The sequence below is a fragment of the Echinococcus granulosus genome (genome assembly GCF_000524195.1).
Source record: "Echinococcus granulosus chromosome Unknown EG_S00043, whole genome shotgun sequence".
NCBI classification, from domain to species: domain Eukaryota; kingdom Metazoa; phylum Platyhelminthes; class Cestoda; order Cyclophyllidea; family Taeniidae; genus Echinococcus; species Echinococcus granulosus.
Window position 1 is genome coordinate 411,135 of NW_020170423.1, and position 15,650 is coordinate 426,784.

At 41.2% G+C, this 15,650-nt stretch overlaps 1 protein-coding gene across 1 annotated transcript in view; it reads right to left on the minus strand. All coding sequences in view use genetic code 11, as the record gives it.

Annotated features, from left to right (window-relative positions):
• Window positions 1–8,248: 8,248 nt before the first annotated feature.
• The window catches only part of EGR_05660 (Copine-8), a gene marked incomplete at both ends in the record, with an annotated part of 22,770 nt that continues 15,368 nt past the window's right edge, over window positions 8,249–15,650 (minus strand). Inside the window, 5 exons of the mRNA XM_024494909.1 lie at window positions 8,249–8,311; window positions 10,391–10,884; window positions 12,298–12,481; window positions 12,537–12,644; window positions 13,821–13,886. Coding sequence (XP_024350706.1) covers window positions 8,249–8,311; window positions 10,391–10,884; window positions 12,298–12,481; window positions 12,537–12,644; window positions 13,821–13,886 — 915 coding nt within the window. The remainder of the gene's footprint in view (window positions 8,312–10,390; window positions 10,885–12,297; window positions 12,482–12,536; window positions 12,645–13,820; window positions 13,887–15,650) is intronic.

A 15,650-nucleotide genomic window follows, 5' to 3' on the forward strand; every position in this document is an offset into this window, starting at 1 on the left:
CTTATAGAGTCACAAAAGATTAGGGCCAATCCACCAACCAATCAGGTTCTAGAAATCGCAGTGTAGCGACGGTATCACTCGTGACCCTTATGTACACCAACGACATTAAAGTGGAGAAATAAGCTCTTTTTTTAAAAAAAAACTTTTCTCCCTTTTTTAAAGTGTTTTATTTTTGCTAAAATTTCTCGCGTTTATTTGATTGTTGAAGTGGGTGCTAACCCCCAACACGTTCATGAGGCGACACAGTCCACCTCGTTTCCAGCTAACCACATTTTAGTGGCAAGTAAAACATTTCCATTGGTTGCTCTGTGCTCCTTCTATCAGTGTGGGACTTGTGGGTAAAAGCACCAAATCGTTACAAAATGGTGCAAAATGCTTGAAAGTGGATTTAAAATAAAACATGACTGTCAACCTTTTTTGTGGGATTTATACCCTCGGCACATGCAATGAGGCGGTGGTAATAATAGAGCTAAAGTAGGGCTTTAAAACAAATAAACTTGGCCTTAATGACAGGTGTAATTGAATTCTTTGTAAAAACCACCACCATAACACACACCCGTAGTTTTGGCTTTTATTTTGGAGGCGGGCGAGGGCGAGGGGGATCGGGGGGCTATCACTCACGCCCAAATAATTCGAGGCAAGCACGCCCACAACACATAAACAACAAAGTGACTTTAATTAGTTCAACTTTCTTCTCCCTTGACGAAACAGTCGAGTTTGTTTTAATAAATGATGTGGTGGTTCTTTAATCTTAACATTCAAAAAGATGATTGCCCTTAATTTTCACACCCATCGATATACCTGCCACATTTTATGCCTTTAATCAAGCCTATGAAGGTATGGGAATGAATAAATACGATTGCGGTGCCCCAAGTCTTCCCTAAAGGCGAAAGAATACGCACCACTAGGACAACAATGTATTGCTGATATATAGAAGGGTGGAGGAGCTTTTGGCATGACCCGGAGGTCGTGCCACCTAGCGAAAACACAAAAGACGGAGCAAAACAAAGTAAAAACAAACAGTCAAAGTACTATGAAGATTCACTACCTTGATTTCTAGAAGAATGCACTACTTAATATGATTCAAAACTGCGACTAGCGTCCCCCTAGATGTTACACTCCAAGATAAAGGTGCGAATGGATCGTCGATGCAAGTCGTTCAAATTGCGCCAACTCAGCGTTGGAACTATCACTGACTGACAACATCACCAAAAGCACCTTTAAAAGAAGATTTTAGGAAGGGACTTCACAGAGGTGGAATAGGCTTGGCTGCTTTTTGAGTAGTAGAGAAAGTTTATTTCATACTTTTGATGTGGAAAACTTCGAAGTGATTTCGCATTAAAATAAAAACTGTAGTTTTTGGTATTTACAGATGCTGGTAACTTTTCCACTTTTATCTTACTTGTAATTTTTCCTCTTCGAATGACATTTAGTAAATGATAAAAAAGTGGAGAGGATAATGAGTGAAGAAGATGGAAAGACGCTTTGTCTTGTTGCCAAGATTTCGGTGATTACCAAACCAAAAAAAAGTAGCTCCAAATTGCCACCACGCCATTACAACGTTTCGATGGTTGATTTAACTCGGCGCTTGATTAGGCCACCGCAAATTGTACCTCGACCCGGTGGCATGGCCTCCGAATCATGTTAGTAGCCCTCCTTCCCAGTATTATGATATCTTTTGTATTCAGGGGAGACTTGGGGCACTACGCTATTTATACAGCATATAATGTAGTACTTAAGTAGTTTGCTTAACACTCCCTTTACGCAAGCATTTAAAGTTCCTCTGGCATGACTCTCGGACCAAGCCAGTGGCCTCTTAGCCCTTCTGTACTTCAGCAATGCATATTCTGCCCCAACATTATGTCTTCTTTTGCCCTATCTATTGCTGATCATTAAACCTCCATGCGATGGAGGAAGGTTAAATATATGTAGGGTTGATAAGGACGCTGACCTTCAACAACTACCTCGGTCCCATGTTCTCTATAAATGCTAATAATAACTGAAGCGAGTGGCATCGGTCGTGAAACATCTAGAACAGTTCGCTACGGAGCTGTCTATGGTACCTGCTGTTACTGCGATACCTCTTCAACCTCCCTACTAGCTGAAGAGAGCCTAGATTAATGTAAAACAAGTTGGCAAGGGCAAATAGATACGAAAACTTAGCCTCGCAAAATTAGATTTAAACTGGTCCATTGTTATATGCCTCTGCGTCGGACCGAGTGTTCTTACATCCAGCGACGGGCACATGTGATGGCTAGCACATTTTCCCGTCCTCCTTCCCAATTTTTTAACAGAACGAAGCTACAGATCCAATGTAATTGTCAGCAGGCATCAGTAACGTTGCGGTCAAATATCTCCTCAACTACAGGCAACTTCAATGATTAGCTCTGTCGGTTTACTTATAGCACCGACGTTGTTATGCTGGTTGACGTGGGAGCTCCGGGGATTATGCAATAATTTGATCATTTGTTGAACACTTCGTTTTGATTTAGTGGGCCTTGAAGGCTCCGCTTTTGTATCTTTCTTCGGGCGGGATGGCCTCCTGGATGAGCCAGTAGTACCCTAGCACTTCTCTACGACGGCAATACGTTTCCATTCAACGTGTTATGGTTCTTTTAGTCTGTAGGAAAGATTCGACGGTGTGTGTTTGCATAAAGGTCTAAACTGCGGGTAAAAAGTAGTTTATCAGATCTTAATTGAAACACCACGGTACTTGTTGGAAGGAGGCCCCTTTGATTAGCGAATAAAGAAGTTTAGGTCGCTTATTTAAAGTTGATCTAGAGATAAAAAGGTTGAAATAATCGAGTCCCATATTAAGACAGTAACAAGTAAACATGCAGACAGTCATACATCCTTCAATGTGTCTGACAGAGATGCTTGTGTACCCAAATTCTAATTTATTTTGAGAGGAGAAAGTGCTGGTGAACGGGTTGATTGGAGCCTCAACGCGAAACCAGCCGACTTGAAGGTGGCGTAAGCGCATTTTTAAACACCCAAGACAATTTCTCCATTCAATCATTTGCAGCAAAATGCGCCCTGGGCTAAAATAGAACCATCAAATGTAAATCCACGCGGAAGTGCGGTCAAGATAGGATCTGGCATAGGCTTCCACCAACCGCTTGTTGCATGTGCTATTCAATTAGAGTGACCCTAATTATTCTCCCCAGTAAAAACTGAGATATTATTGTTGCCAAATAAACAAATAAGCAGACAGTTTCACATTTGTTTTGGTAGATGTATTATTTGTCCTAGGTGTTTCCTCACAGCCTCGGATTTTTAAGCGAGGGATAGCAAACAACGCATTTCCATCGGAGGTGTCCAAGAACGATTTTATAGTTACTATCGTAGCATCATGCTCTTTGCTAAGCACGAGCTGAAGCAGCCTATAGCCTTCCCTCTTTCACAGTAACATACTGTAACACTTGTTGCCTGTTTAAATCTTCGTTCTGATCAGGAGGTGACTTAGGGCTCCGCCTTTGCACTTCCATTGGGCGGCCTGGTCTCCGACCCGAGCCAGTGGCCCCAACTCCTTCCACAAGCCGACAATGCATTATCAGTCCTAGTAATAGGTCTTCTCTTGTCTCTGGAGAAGTCTTGAGGTGCTTAAATACATTTATTTTAAAGTACCACTGGCAGTCCAATGAACGAAGCCGCTGATTGCTCCTTCCACTGATGCCCTAGGACCGTCTTTGGAACAATCATCATGACTCTAGCTGTCAACAGGTGTCGAAAGAATAAAGGTTCTCAATCACGTAAGTATATGCACCCTAGGCGAGGTGAGATAGCATAATCTTTTTTTAGTACAGAGTAGGAAATGTACTTAGGGCATGTTGATGTACTTTTCCACGGCGCGATTTGTGAGTAGGTGAAAGCGAGAATTAAGTCTATTACAGAGGATAAATTTTCACACCAAACTACCCTGATTATGACAATTTAAAATATCTCTTTATTTTCCGTTTCACCAGAGCTTACAATGGAGAGATTTTCAGGTTCACCCTGCCTCTGTCCACTACCTAGGTGTGATAGACGAGGGCAGCAGTGACCGGAAAAAGAGGGCAAAATTTTTCCGGAAAATACCTACTTTTAAAGCATAATGCTAAAGAAAATATTTTTACACAATTTTTATCAAAAAATGTCTATCCTATAACACCTACTGGTGATATGGTGAGAAAAGGTTTGCATGAATGTATTTGTACCCTTTACATCCACCTTGAAGTCCTCTCTCAGTGTACAAGTTATGAACAAGTTTTGAGAAGCTCTTAATTATAAATTAGGATACTGAGGACATAAAAGATAATTGCATGGAGACGAAAGCGTTACAGGAAGCATAAAACTGCCTACCAGCCTCCTCCAATGCAGCATAAGTCCATTTCGTGTATCGCCATAATTGTTGCTTTTCTTCATTGTCTTATTACCTCCTTCTAGGCGTTTCCACGCCCCTCTAGCAGGCATTCACAGTAGCGGTGAATGAGCACCTTCTCTTCAGGCTTATTTTTGGAAACTTTAGTGGCACAAAGTCCATAATTAATACCAACATAAAAACCAGTGGTACCTTAACTTTCCCCTCCAGTGCAGTAAGGCAAGATGTGGTTAAAAACTACTCGGTGGCTTTTTTCAATCCTTACGTGGGTACGCATGCACTATGGCCTGTTTGCAATACGTGGGGAGATAAACTTGGCCTATGAATAGATAAACAGACAGTCCAGAGCCGATGAAATGCATAACCCCCCCCCCACCTCCAGAATCATTAGGCCGACAGAGTTGAATGGGTAACACTATGGGTTTATGACAGAGGCGCGTATACTTTCTCCGTGTGTATCGTTTTAAGCTTGGACATAAACGACAGGACTATGGTTAATTTCCATTTCCGCCTCCATAAAATTAGTGCTGCTGCTGTTGTTGTCTGCTCGACCAGTCATAAAACAGCATAAGTAGTCAAGCAGGTAGGTGTTTGGAAGACTTTGAGTTAACTTGAGAACGGAAGTAATCATGGCCATGGTAGACATCAACACTTTGTTTGATCCACCGGCTCCTGAAATTCGATTCCCGCAGGTAGCCGAATGGACCGCGCTGAGGCGGCCAATAGTGGTGAGATCTGTGGAATACCGGATCCTCCTTGATTCAGGGGATATTAAAGTGTGAGTGGGTAGGGTTCTTCTCTACTTGTTCGAGGACTGGAAAAGTGAACCCACAGTCCTAACATTGCTGCTGTAGTCTGGAAAAGTAACTTAATAGTCAAGCAAACAAGTGTTTGCCTGACGTTGAGCTAACTCAGAAATAGAAATAACCATGTCCATGGCAGACATCATTGTTCTGGTTTTGAAAACTCACAGCTAGTTAAACGGACTCAACGGAAGTGGTCATTAAGAGGCAAGCGAAGCAGTGGTGGAGGGATTGAGGCGAAAACATATCCTCGTTGTGAGGCGGTAAGTTTCTTCTCTAGTGGTCCCAAGCTTGTAAAAGCAGCTCCATGCTCCTAGCACTGCTGCAGTAGTCTGCGACAATAGCTTGAAGAATAATTCAGTCGGAAAGTAGTTTAATAATTAAACGGGTACGTGTTTGCAGGACTTTGAGCTAATTTAGACACTGATGCAATCCTGACCATGGTAGATACTAACCTTTTGCCCAATCTTCTTCCTCTGGCTTTTAACTTCACAGCTAAATGGATGAACTCCATGGAGTTACTTATCAAGACGCTTGCAGAGCAGTGGTGAAGAAGTCGGTGAAAAACGGCGGCATTAGTGTGTGAGGATTAGAAAAGCAACTCCTCCAGTTCAGGAAAAAACATTTTAAAGAATAATTCAGTAAAAAAGTAACTTAATAATCAAGCAAATAGGCGCTAGCAGAAGTTTGAGCTACCTTAGAAATTGGAAAATTCAGGACGACGGTTGGAATCACCCTTTCGATTTTGCCACCAGCTCCCGATTTGAATGGACTTTAAGGAGGTGACCGTTAGTAGTTAAATCCGTGGAATACTGGATCTTCGCTGGTTCATTTGGCATTAAAGTGTGAGATGGTGGGGTTATTTTTTGGTGGTGCGAAGACTGGAAAAGTAACTCTCACTTCTGTTATTGCTACGCCTGTTCAGGAAAAACAATTTGAAGAATAACTTGTTTCAAGAGTAACTTCATACTCAAAGGGGTAGGTGTTTGGAAAACTTCGGGCTTTGAAACTGACAGCTAAACAACTGAACTCCGTGAAGGTGATCGTAACGAGGAGCAGTGGTGGAGAGATCGGTGCAAAACTAGATCCTCGTTGTTTTAAGCGACATTAATGTGAGTTGGCAGGGCTCTTCCCTGGCGGTCCGAGAACTGGAAAAGTAACTTTCCATTTCTGGAGCTCACACCACTTCCACTTCTAAATAAAAACATTTTAAAAAATGACTTAGTCTGAAAGTAACCTAATAATCACGTCGAAAAGTTTTTGGTAGAATTTGAGCTACCATGGAAATCGAGGTAGTCAGGATGATGGTAGTCATCACCACTTTGCTTAATCCACCAGGTTCTGTTTTGAATTTCGCAGCTAGTTAAATGGACTCCGCAGAGGTGATCATTAAAAGGAAAGCGGAGCAGTGGTGGAGAGATTGGTGGAAAACAAGATCCTTGTCGTGAGTTGGTAGGGTTCTTCTCTAGTGGTCTGAGGTCTGCCGAAGTAAATTTACACTTCTGGTACTGCAGTAGTCGTTGTAGAGCTGGGTCTGCAACAATAGTAATATTCCTCTTCCAAAAGACTAAATCTATTGCAATAAAGATAAGAAATGAGGACATCCTGACAATTGGTAAAAGCAGTCACCTTGAAATGACTATAACAAGCTGATCATTCACTGAATGGCAAAAAAGAAGGTGTCTGCACTCCTATCTGCCCGGTGAAGATGGAGAAAGGAACTATTCCTAATACATGAGCCACTTTTACTTTAATGAAAAATTAAAAAAAGGACAAAATTCCCTAATGATTCTGTTTTAGAAGTTAATCGCAGACCCTCATTCGAGTTACTACTTTTTGGGAGGTAGTTCTATAATTCTTTCACCAAACAAAATGCACGGAAAACGTCAGAAAGGACTAATAAATGAATTCTTGTAAAAAAATTAAAACTTATTATTCTACCTCCAGCCGATGAGGCAGTGATGGAGCGATAGTAATTGGGATCATAATGAGAGGCCCGTTTCCTTGCGGTCTGAATGGGGCGATAAAAATGAATTGTCGCCTTAGAGGAGTCTCGAACCACTGCCCTCAAGGTAAGAATTCCTCAGTAAAGATATGATGACAGTTGCAAGAGAACTTCAATGGGTTCGAGCCTAAACAAGGTAGCATTTTTGACAGCGTCATCTAGCAGACGTTAATACATAATTTGCCCACATTACTATTTCACCGAGCGAGTGGACCACCTCTAAAACCAATTTAAGGAGGAAAAACACCTCCTGATGTACTGCGGTCGACACAGATATATGCTTTTTGAGTACCAACTTCATAATATTTGGGCACGAAAACAGCCGATTGCAACTACGGCTACTTTTAATTTTAGAAGTTTGCTTTTTCAGCGGTGATAGCATCTAGATTGTGAGATGCTAAACCTCGGCTGTCGGTACTGCTGGAAATTTGGGAAATTCTCTTTTATTTAAAACCAAAATTAGCGATTTTAAAGTAAGTAAAAGTAAAACATACACTTGACTATTTTACCAAGCATTTATTTAAAAAATCGGCTCAAAACAAATTGCGAATTTAGGCATAATTTGAAGTAATCTGGTGGATGATCCACATCCTTCAGTTAGCAACCAGGAAAGCACTTTTAGGATGCAAGAGCATATAATTTCTACCTGCTAATTTGTTTACAGGAAGTTGTGTGTCCTTTCGAGTTCACTAAGCAATATATTAGTAATAAATTACCTTGACATCTTCTGAGGTTCGAAGGAAGTGCTGCGAACTTCTTTCATTGTTCCAGTCGCATAAAGGATCACATTTGTATATCGTCCATAGATTGTAAAGGATTCCAAGCCTTTTTAGTAAAAAGTATTTTTCCTAAAGTTGCTCAAACTTTTCAGGACTTTTGTCAAGTTTGCGGATTAGATTACATCCGGTCGAAGTAGATCTTCGAATATTGCGGGCCTGAGTCTGACCTACACACTGGACATGTTCTAGTTTCGTGTTGATTTCGGTTTGATCTCATGGATACCTAATGCTCGGGTCTTGGTGCTTCTGCTTGGCAATGTGGACTTCGGGCCCTGTCAGGAACCTCCAGCCCTTTTCTATCCTAGCAATCCATATTCTCCTCCTGTATTATATCTTCCTTCGCTTTTAGAGAACACTCGGGAACCTATAGTGATTTCTAGTAGTGTATGATGAATCCCAACGTGACTGAAGAAGAACATGTTGCTGCAGAGGGAAAGATCCGTGACTATTCCTAACAAGAGGGCCAAAAATGGTGTCTAAATTGGGTAATTACTCCAGTTCAATTTTCTGCAGGAGTGGTATTAACAAATAAAGCGAGACACTAGCTTTGGCAATGATACATCTGGAAAAATTCGTTGCGGAGCTGTCTGAAGTACCTGTATGAAGACGTCAGTGGAGTGAATACGCGATACCTCCGCCACCTCTCCACTCGCTGGGCGGAACTCAGATGGGCAATATGGTTAGGCAGCACTGAAGTGAGAACAAAGTGGCAACGAGGAACAGTCACAAAACATTATCTCCATTCTTTGTTACATGATTCTGCTTTTAGGATAGTGATCCTACCACTGGTGATGGGAAAGCGTGGTGGCCAGTACCTTCCCCTACCCCCACAATACGATTCTCATAGAGGACAAAACTCCAGATCCAGCAGAATTGCCAAGGGGATCAGTGACGGAAACCAATTCGATGACTGGCACGTTTGGTTCGTGGGTGTATTTCCTTACAGGACCAACTACATTGCGATGGTCGAGGGGGGAGGTTAATTAAGGGGAGTGCAGAGGGATGACACTCAAAGGGGGAAAGGGATTATGCAGATTTCAGATGACAAGAAGAAATTTATTCTAACTCCAAAAAACTCGTTACTATTACAATTTTCTTTGGCTGTCGGGTATCTCCTAGGTCCCTTTAGGAGGTCGAAGGGATCTACCACTTAACAAAAAATGTCCCACTATGGAAAAAGATGCTTATATTCAGGGAACATTTTCTCTGCATAATAAAAATCTTACGCAAATCTTTAAAATTCCTTTATTTGCACCAAAGAAGAAGTGCTTCTGAATACAACTAAATTTGGTAGTAGCAGGACGAAACGACAAATTAGAATTAATTTTACCAAGGAAAATATGAAAGTCTACATTCCCTACCAGTAAGTAAGACTGTCATTCATAGGACAAACTTAAACTTAAACAAAACGTGATTTTAATGCACCGTAAGGAAAAATTGTCTTTGTAGCAGGCTGCATCCTCTACTGGTGCCACCCACACTTACATTACCTCGATGAGTTTCCTACCTACTCCCCGAGTCACGAATCTGCGGAATGTGTCTGTTGACAATTAACGATGTCTCATGCTAAAAGTACACGATGTAAAATAGGTTGTCATTCCCTACTTCTTGACAGGCAGTTGATCTGGCAGACCTCTAATGCCTTAGCATAACGATAAAATATTTGGAATGTGATAGATGCCTCTCACCTAAAAAATGCTGCTACTGAAGGTGCCTCATTATTACCTACATCTACAAGCTGTAAACGCAATGAATGAACGGGAAAGTGTACCCAAAATAACCTAAAAAATAACTGCCATGGGATAATGGACGCAGAAGAAGCCAGGAGTATGCCCATCACCCACCGGGATAGACCTGGGTTCGTGTATAAATGACAGGAAAACAAAAAATAGTTTGAAGACAAACTCTAGCTGCCTGTTAATTTCCAGGCCCAATTAAATAGTGCATTACGAGGTTAGTTAACATGATGATATATTTGGCCCCTTCTATGCTACTTAATTACAACTTAAGTATAACATGGCTTAATTACTCTGGGTAAGGGTAGAACGGTGTCAAGGTGTTAGTAGTAAAGAACTCCATCCTTTACAACAAATTAAAGTAGAACATTTTTTTGAAAATCATAATCGTAATTTATTTCATTTGGACCAGTATTTTTATTTTTAAATCAAATAAGACGCCCACAGAGGTGATAGGTAATGGATATTACAAGTGTCTGACAGTGTGTACAGACATTCATTTGGTCCGTTAACGATAGAAGTTTAAGGTCTTCAGCCTTAAAAGCGGCAGGCAAGTCAATTACATGATTGGACAAAAACATAGTCAAAAAGAAGTGCCAAAAAGTCAACCCACAATATGCATACACAGATAAGAGAGGTGAGGCTTGATAGGTATGCATGTGTGAGCTCGTAATTTACGGAAAAAAATGAGGCTGTCTCCTGCGAACCATGTCATCCCGCTGTTGACTCAGCTGTCGCTGAGATAGGCTTTCAGAAACGATATTCTCTGGCCGTCCGCGCCAGCTCTGATGTCTGCCTTGCACCAAAGTGTCCTCTGCAGGATCCTCGATCAACTCATAGGTGATCTGCCTGTTGCCACCTACAACTCTGTGGTGTCGAAATGACGGGTCCTCAAATGACACTTCTCGTCGCATCCGACCGAGTTTTCGGGTTTGACGAGGTGGAGTTTCGGCTACCTCTGCAGGAGCGGTTTTGGACATCGACAAACAGCGATGAGAATTGGAGGCGGTGTTTTGCACTTCCTCTTTTTTTTCTAAATTCTCCACATCCTCCTGAAACCGAAGTTTTTGTTTGTGTCGAGGCGCCAAACTCGTTTGGCTAGACAAGGAGGTTGTGGAAGGTCGATGATGAAGAGGCTGCATGTAGGCGTGACACCAAGCTGAATCGGCCAGTTGATCTGCGCGCTCTGGGCGGTAGGGGACTTTGTTTGAGGGAAGAAGGCGATGCTTTATGAAAAAGCTACTCATCTAAAAATTAATACAAACACCAATAATACTTTGGTTATTTTTTTTTGCTTTTCGTTTTGGTCACGAGGAGATTTAGTGTTCTAGGCCATGCCGATAGCCCAAGCTCTTTTGCATATCATTAATACGTCTTTTGCCATACCTCTATGATTTCTTTTGACTTCAGGCGTAGCTTTGGCTCCACATTAGAAGGAGTGGAAAGTGATACCGATCCTGAAGGACAACTACACCGATTTCTATTATTAAATGCTGAATCTTAAAGTAACGGAAATGGGGTGTGTGCTGCGGCTGGAAGAATATTTCAAGATCCTTAACAGAAGGATTGAAAATTACGTCAGCCGTTGGCAACCACCCCAATTCCATATTCTGCAAGATTGCCAGCCGTGAACCATCTAAAAGTTGGCTGTAGATCTCTCTAAGGTACGTATTTTGAAGTTGTCAATTGAGTGAACACTCGATACCTCCGCCCTTATCTCTTTACCAGCAGGATAAAACTCAGATAGACAGAGCTAAGCAGCACAAAAGTAAGAATAAAGTGACGAGGGGGAGTGGGCTCAAAGCCTTATCTTCATGAGACTTATTTGAACCATTCCCTTAATTAAGTGACTCTAGTTTCAGGCCATACAAGATGGCCAGCCCAGTATTCCCTTCCCCATAACACAATTCCCAAACAGGAGGATACTTTAGCTCCACCGGTATTGCCAAGAGGGACAGTGACGTTGTAGTAAGATATCTTCTCATCTACGCACAAATTAGATGGCTGAAGCGGTTGATTAGTGGGTGCCTCGCATTACAGCACCGACTATTTTGTGTTGGCCGATGCAAAAATTTGGCCCAGGGAGCGCAGGGGGAGAATCTCAAAAGACGAGAGGGACCATTGTACTGCTACCCTCAGGCATGGCCTCCAAGCCATGCCGCCAATCTTAACCCTTTCATACATTAGTAGCATAGCTTTCTTCATACTCCTACAACTTTTTCCAACTTCATGGAACAATCGTCATAACCATATTGTTTTAGAGGGCATAGAATGACGTATTTTAAGAGTTTTGTCTATTCATAATGAAAAAAAAATGCAAAGGCACTGTTTTTGCTAAAATATGATGCTTATTTCACTACTGAAGGTGAATAACTGATTTGCTTGAAGCACTTTTAGGTTACTATTTAAATTGCTTTGAAGCTCAACGTTGTAAGAGAATGACTTCCCTACTCTGATATTGTCAATGTAGGAATTCACTCATCTAACACGGAGTCAGAAAATTGTCCCCTGGATTTCCACTATCTCCTATTTTTCACTGCTCTGAATGAGAATTGGAAAGTCAGGCTTTTGGAGGTGGTTTGGGTTAAAATGAGAAAACAGCTTGGTTCCACACCTCTTTTCCGCGGTGATAATTCTGAAGATATTTGGGCATCTTCTAGACGTTGTTCTTGTTCACACTTTTTCCAGAAACTTTTGCGTTCCAGACTTTTGATTTCAATGCTTTTCTTCACCTCTAAGACAGTCGAATCATTTGAAATCCTTATATCGAATGGGACGATGAAGGCATCGTGGAAAAGCTTGCTATGTTAGACAAATAAAAAAGATAAAACTAAAGAGAGACTCAAATGTTACCTGGGTTGGAAGTTCTGCGAGTACCTCCTTCGCCAGTCCCAACTTATTCCATCGAATCTCCTCCGAACCGTCTGCTGCCAATCGGAGGAATCGTCTCATCTCTACAAACTACAGATTCAAAAAAATTGTACTTGTACTTTTATTTAGGGATAGGTTACTTTTTAATAAGTTAAAATCAAAGAATTTGTGATGTTACTTTAAAAGTGGGTGATGACAAAGGGCTCAGGCTTAAGAGTAATCAAATGCCTTAATTGGAGGGAAGGATGGGCAAGTTTTGAGCGTACCAAAGCCACATAACTAATGTAGTGAATGAAATGGGGAAATAAATATAAACCCTTTTGACAGCTATGACGGTGGGGCATGACATCGTACACATTACACAAAAGTAGAAATTTCGCCATTTCACTTTACTGCATCCCACAGCAAAGTTACCAATCGGTCCATGGAGATGGTTGGGTTGAAAAACAAACCCTTTAGTCAGAAGTGATGCCAAACACAAGTTAAAGAGATCTTTTATAAATGATATTGTATATAAAGAGACATCTGCGAATAATTCACTGCTGCTCTTTGAAGTTCCATTGCATAGTTGAAAAGAGTTGAGTGAAAAATGGGATGATGGTAGGAGCTACACTTTTGAAGATACTTAAGTGAACAAAAAGCGAAGCAATCCAAGTAAATTAGAAGGTGGGGCGGATTTCTAAGAGCTTAGCCTTGAGCGTATCACGAAGTCTTTTCAATGTCACGTCCAACGAAGTAAGGATTTGTTTGATACTCATAATCCCTATCATGGGCTTGAATCGAAGTTGGCCTCCACCAATATTGGTGCTTGGCATAACCCCAAATGAGATTGCGGTTAAGTCTTCACTCGCTCTTTCCCTACCTACATCTCTTTAACGTGTATGGTGAGAATACAGTGAGGCAACGATGAAATTTATTTCCCTTTAGCCTTAAAAATCTGCCGATATTGGGTGTAAATCCGCTTTGACTTCAAACTATCCCCAGAACTTGAAGGTACTGTCGCATCAAAGGTGGGACTTAGGGATATCCATCAAGTTCAGTCAACGTTGGTGAACGGATTTGCCTTAATTTACTTATTTCGAGTCGGAAGGAGTGAGCTCATTGAATGGTAAAAGATAAATTGATAAAATACTTCAAACCCATTTAGCCACATTGGCAGGTACCAGGGCAATCATTCGGAAGGCGCATGTGGCATGCCTCTAAGCCAGAGTCATCCTATGGGGTGGAAGCCAATTTATATCTGATTTAAGTCACTGAAATACAAACCAAAGCACTGTTCTCTGTTATAGTCTTCTCAGTCATATACCAGCCCTCAAGAGCGTGGAAAACATACTGTCGAGAAAGAAACACATAAAATGTAATATTTTATGAATTCCATAGATTAAGTGAATAGCTAATAAGATGCCACGCCTTAGCTAAAGGTAAAGACAAGGAGCCTGGACGTAGTGGTATAACCGCAAATTCCTCGCGCTCGAAGGCGAAAAAAATCGTCGTGCCCGAGGTTGAGACGAAAGGTAGGTGAACGTGGGCTCGCCGATGGCGACGCTATAAACCGTTGGACAAAATCGCCCACAAAGTGTTGTCCAAGAACTAGATTGAAGGGTGATTTGCGATTGGTAGAATCACCGCAAAAAAAGGAACACTAAATCACTACGATTTATTTCACCGAAAGGGAAATGCCATTCAACAGTGTATTGTGAATAGACTAGTCAATAAACAATAGGAAAACTTGAGGGTCATTCTCCGACTTCTGAAGATAGGCATATCAACTAACGATGGAACAAAGGAGGGTGAGAGGAGAAGGTAGAATGATAGGAGCTTCATTCCACCCAATAAGGTTATCAATGCCAGAAACGATTGCTTACAACACACTATTCATTCTCTGCAGTAACTAACTTTTTTACTCCACTTTATTTATTGAAAGTTTGTAAAGTTTTCCTCTAACGTACTTAAAGGCTAAATAGTGGAATAAGGTGCAGAGAACACTGTGCATACGATTTGTTTGAATAGTCTACTTATTTATGAATTAAATTATGCAACAGCGGCAAAGTGACTTATCACAGGAACTTGTTAAACCTCGCGAAACCAGATCAATGGAAGTCCCTTTTTGTATCTTTGCTACAACCGCCGTTTGACAAAATTGATGAAAGCAAATATAAGCGGGGCTTTTTTGCCGATGTATACGTTTCTAGTTTCTCTTTTGGAGATTATTCGCATGTCAGGCGGGCAGTTCCCGAAACTTGAGGACTTTACTGCATCGCTTCGAGTAAGCCTATTGTCAAGAAGTTTGTAAACAGATATCAGCCCGAGAGGCAGGAGCCATTGGCTTAATTTTATCTTACAGAATGACAGGTGCTGGGTTGCGAGATCTTGGAAAAGCTGCCGAACGGAAGTCATTTTGGTCAGTTGATTGATGCAAACATTGTTTGCTCATATTTAACGGGTCATCTTAGCAATATACATCTAGAAGAATGGTACAACTTGACTAGGTTGGACTCAAGTCGCGGCGTCAAAGTTTGACATAAACAAATGATGAGATGAATACAGTGTAAAAAGATTGCCTCCCACGTTGAGACACTAATCAAATTCCTCATTTAATTTGAGGGAGCTCAGAAGGACGGAAATTCTTTTCTTTCTCCTTTAATTGTAGTGCAATACATAAAAAGTCACATTCGATGCCCTTTTTTAATTATTCAGCAAAAACAAGATGCCCAACCTAAATCTCAAATTTTTACACCAAACACAAACGAATGGTTTAGTTTGTATAAAGAGAGATAAAGTCCTTCCCCTTTCATTCCAATCAAATCAACAGCACGTAGAACATTACCATTTCACGAGGTGATAATCTGACCTCATAAGGTCACAAAATGAAAGAAGGCTTGTGGTATAAGATATTCAAAAGGGAAAGGCTTTGTTGCATATTTTTGCAAATCTACTTCCAGAAAAATGTTTTATTTTAAGAAACAAGCAACCCGTCTCTGACCACCTGTGTCTCTTCCTCACTTTCTGTTCCCAAATGTCTATTCTTATTCTTATGCTAGGGCCTGGAGACGGTGATAATGATCTCCTGGGACTTGAAAAAATGTGCTTACGGAA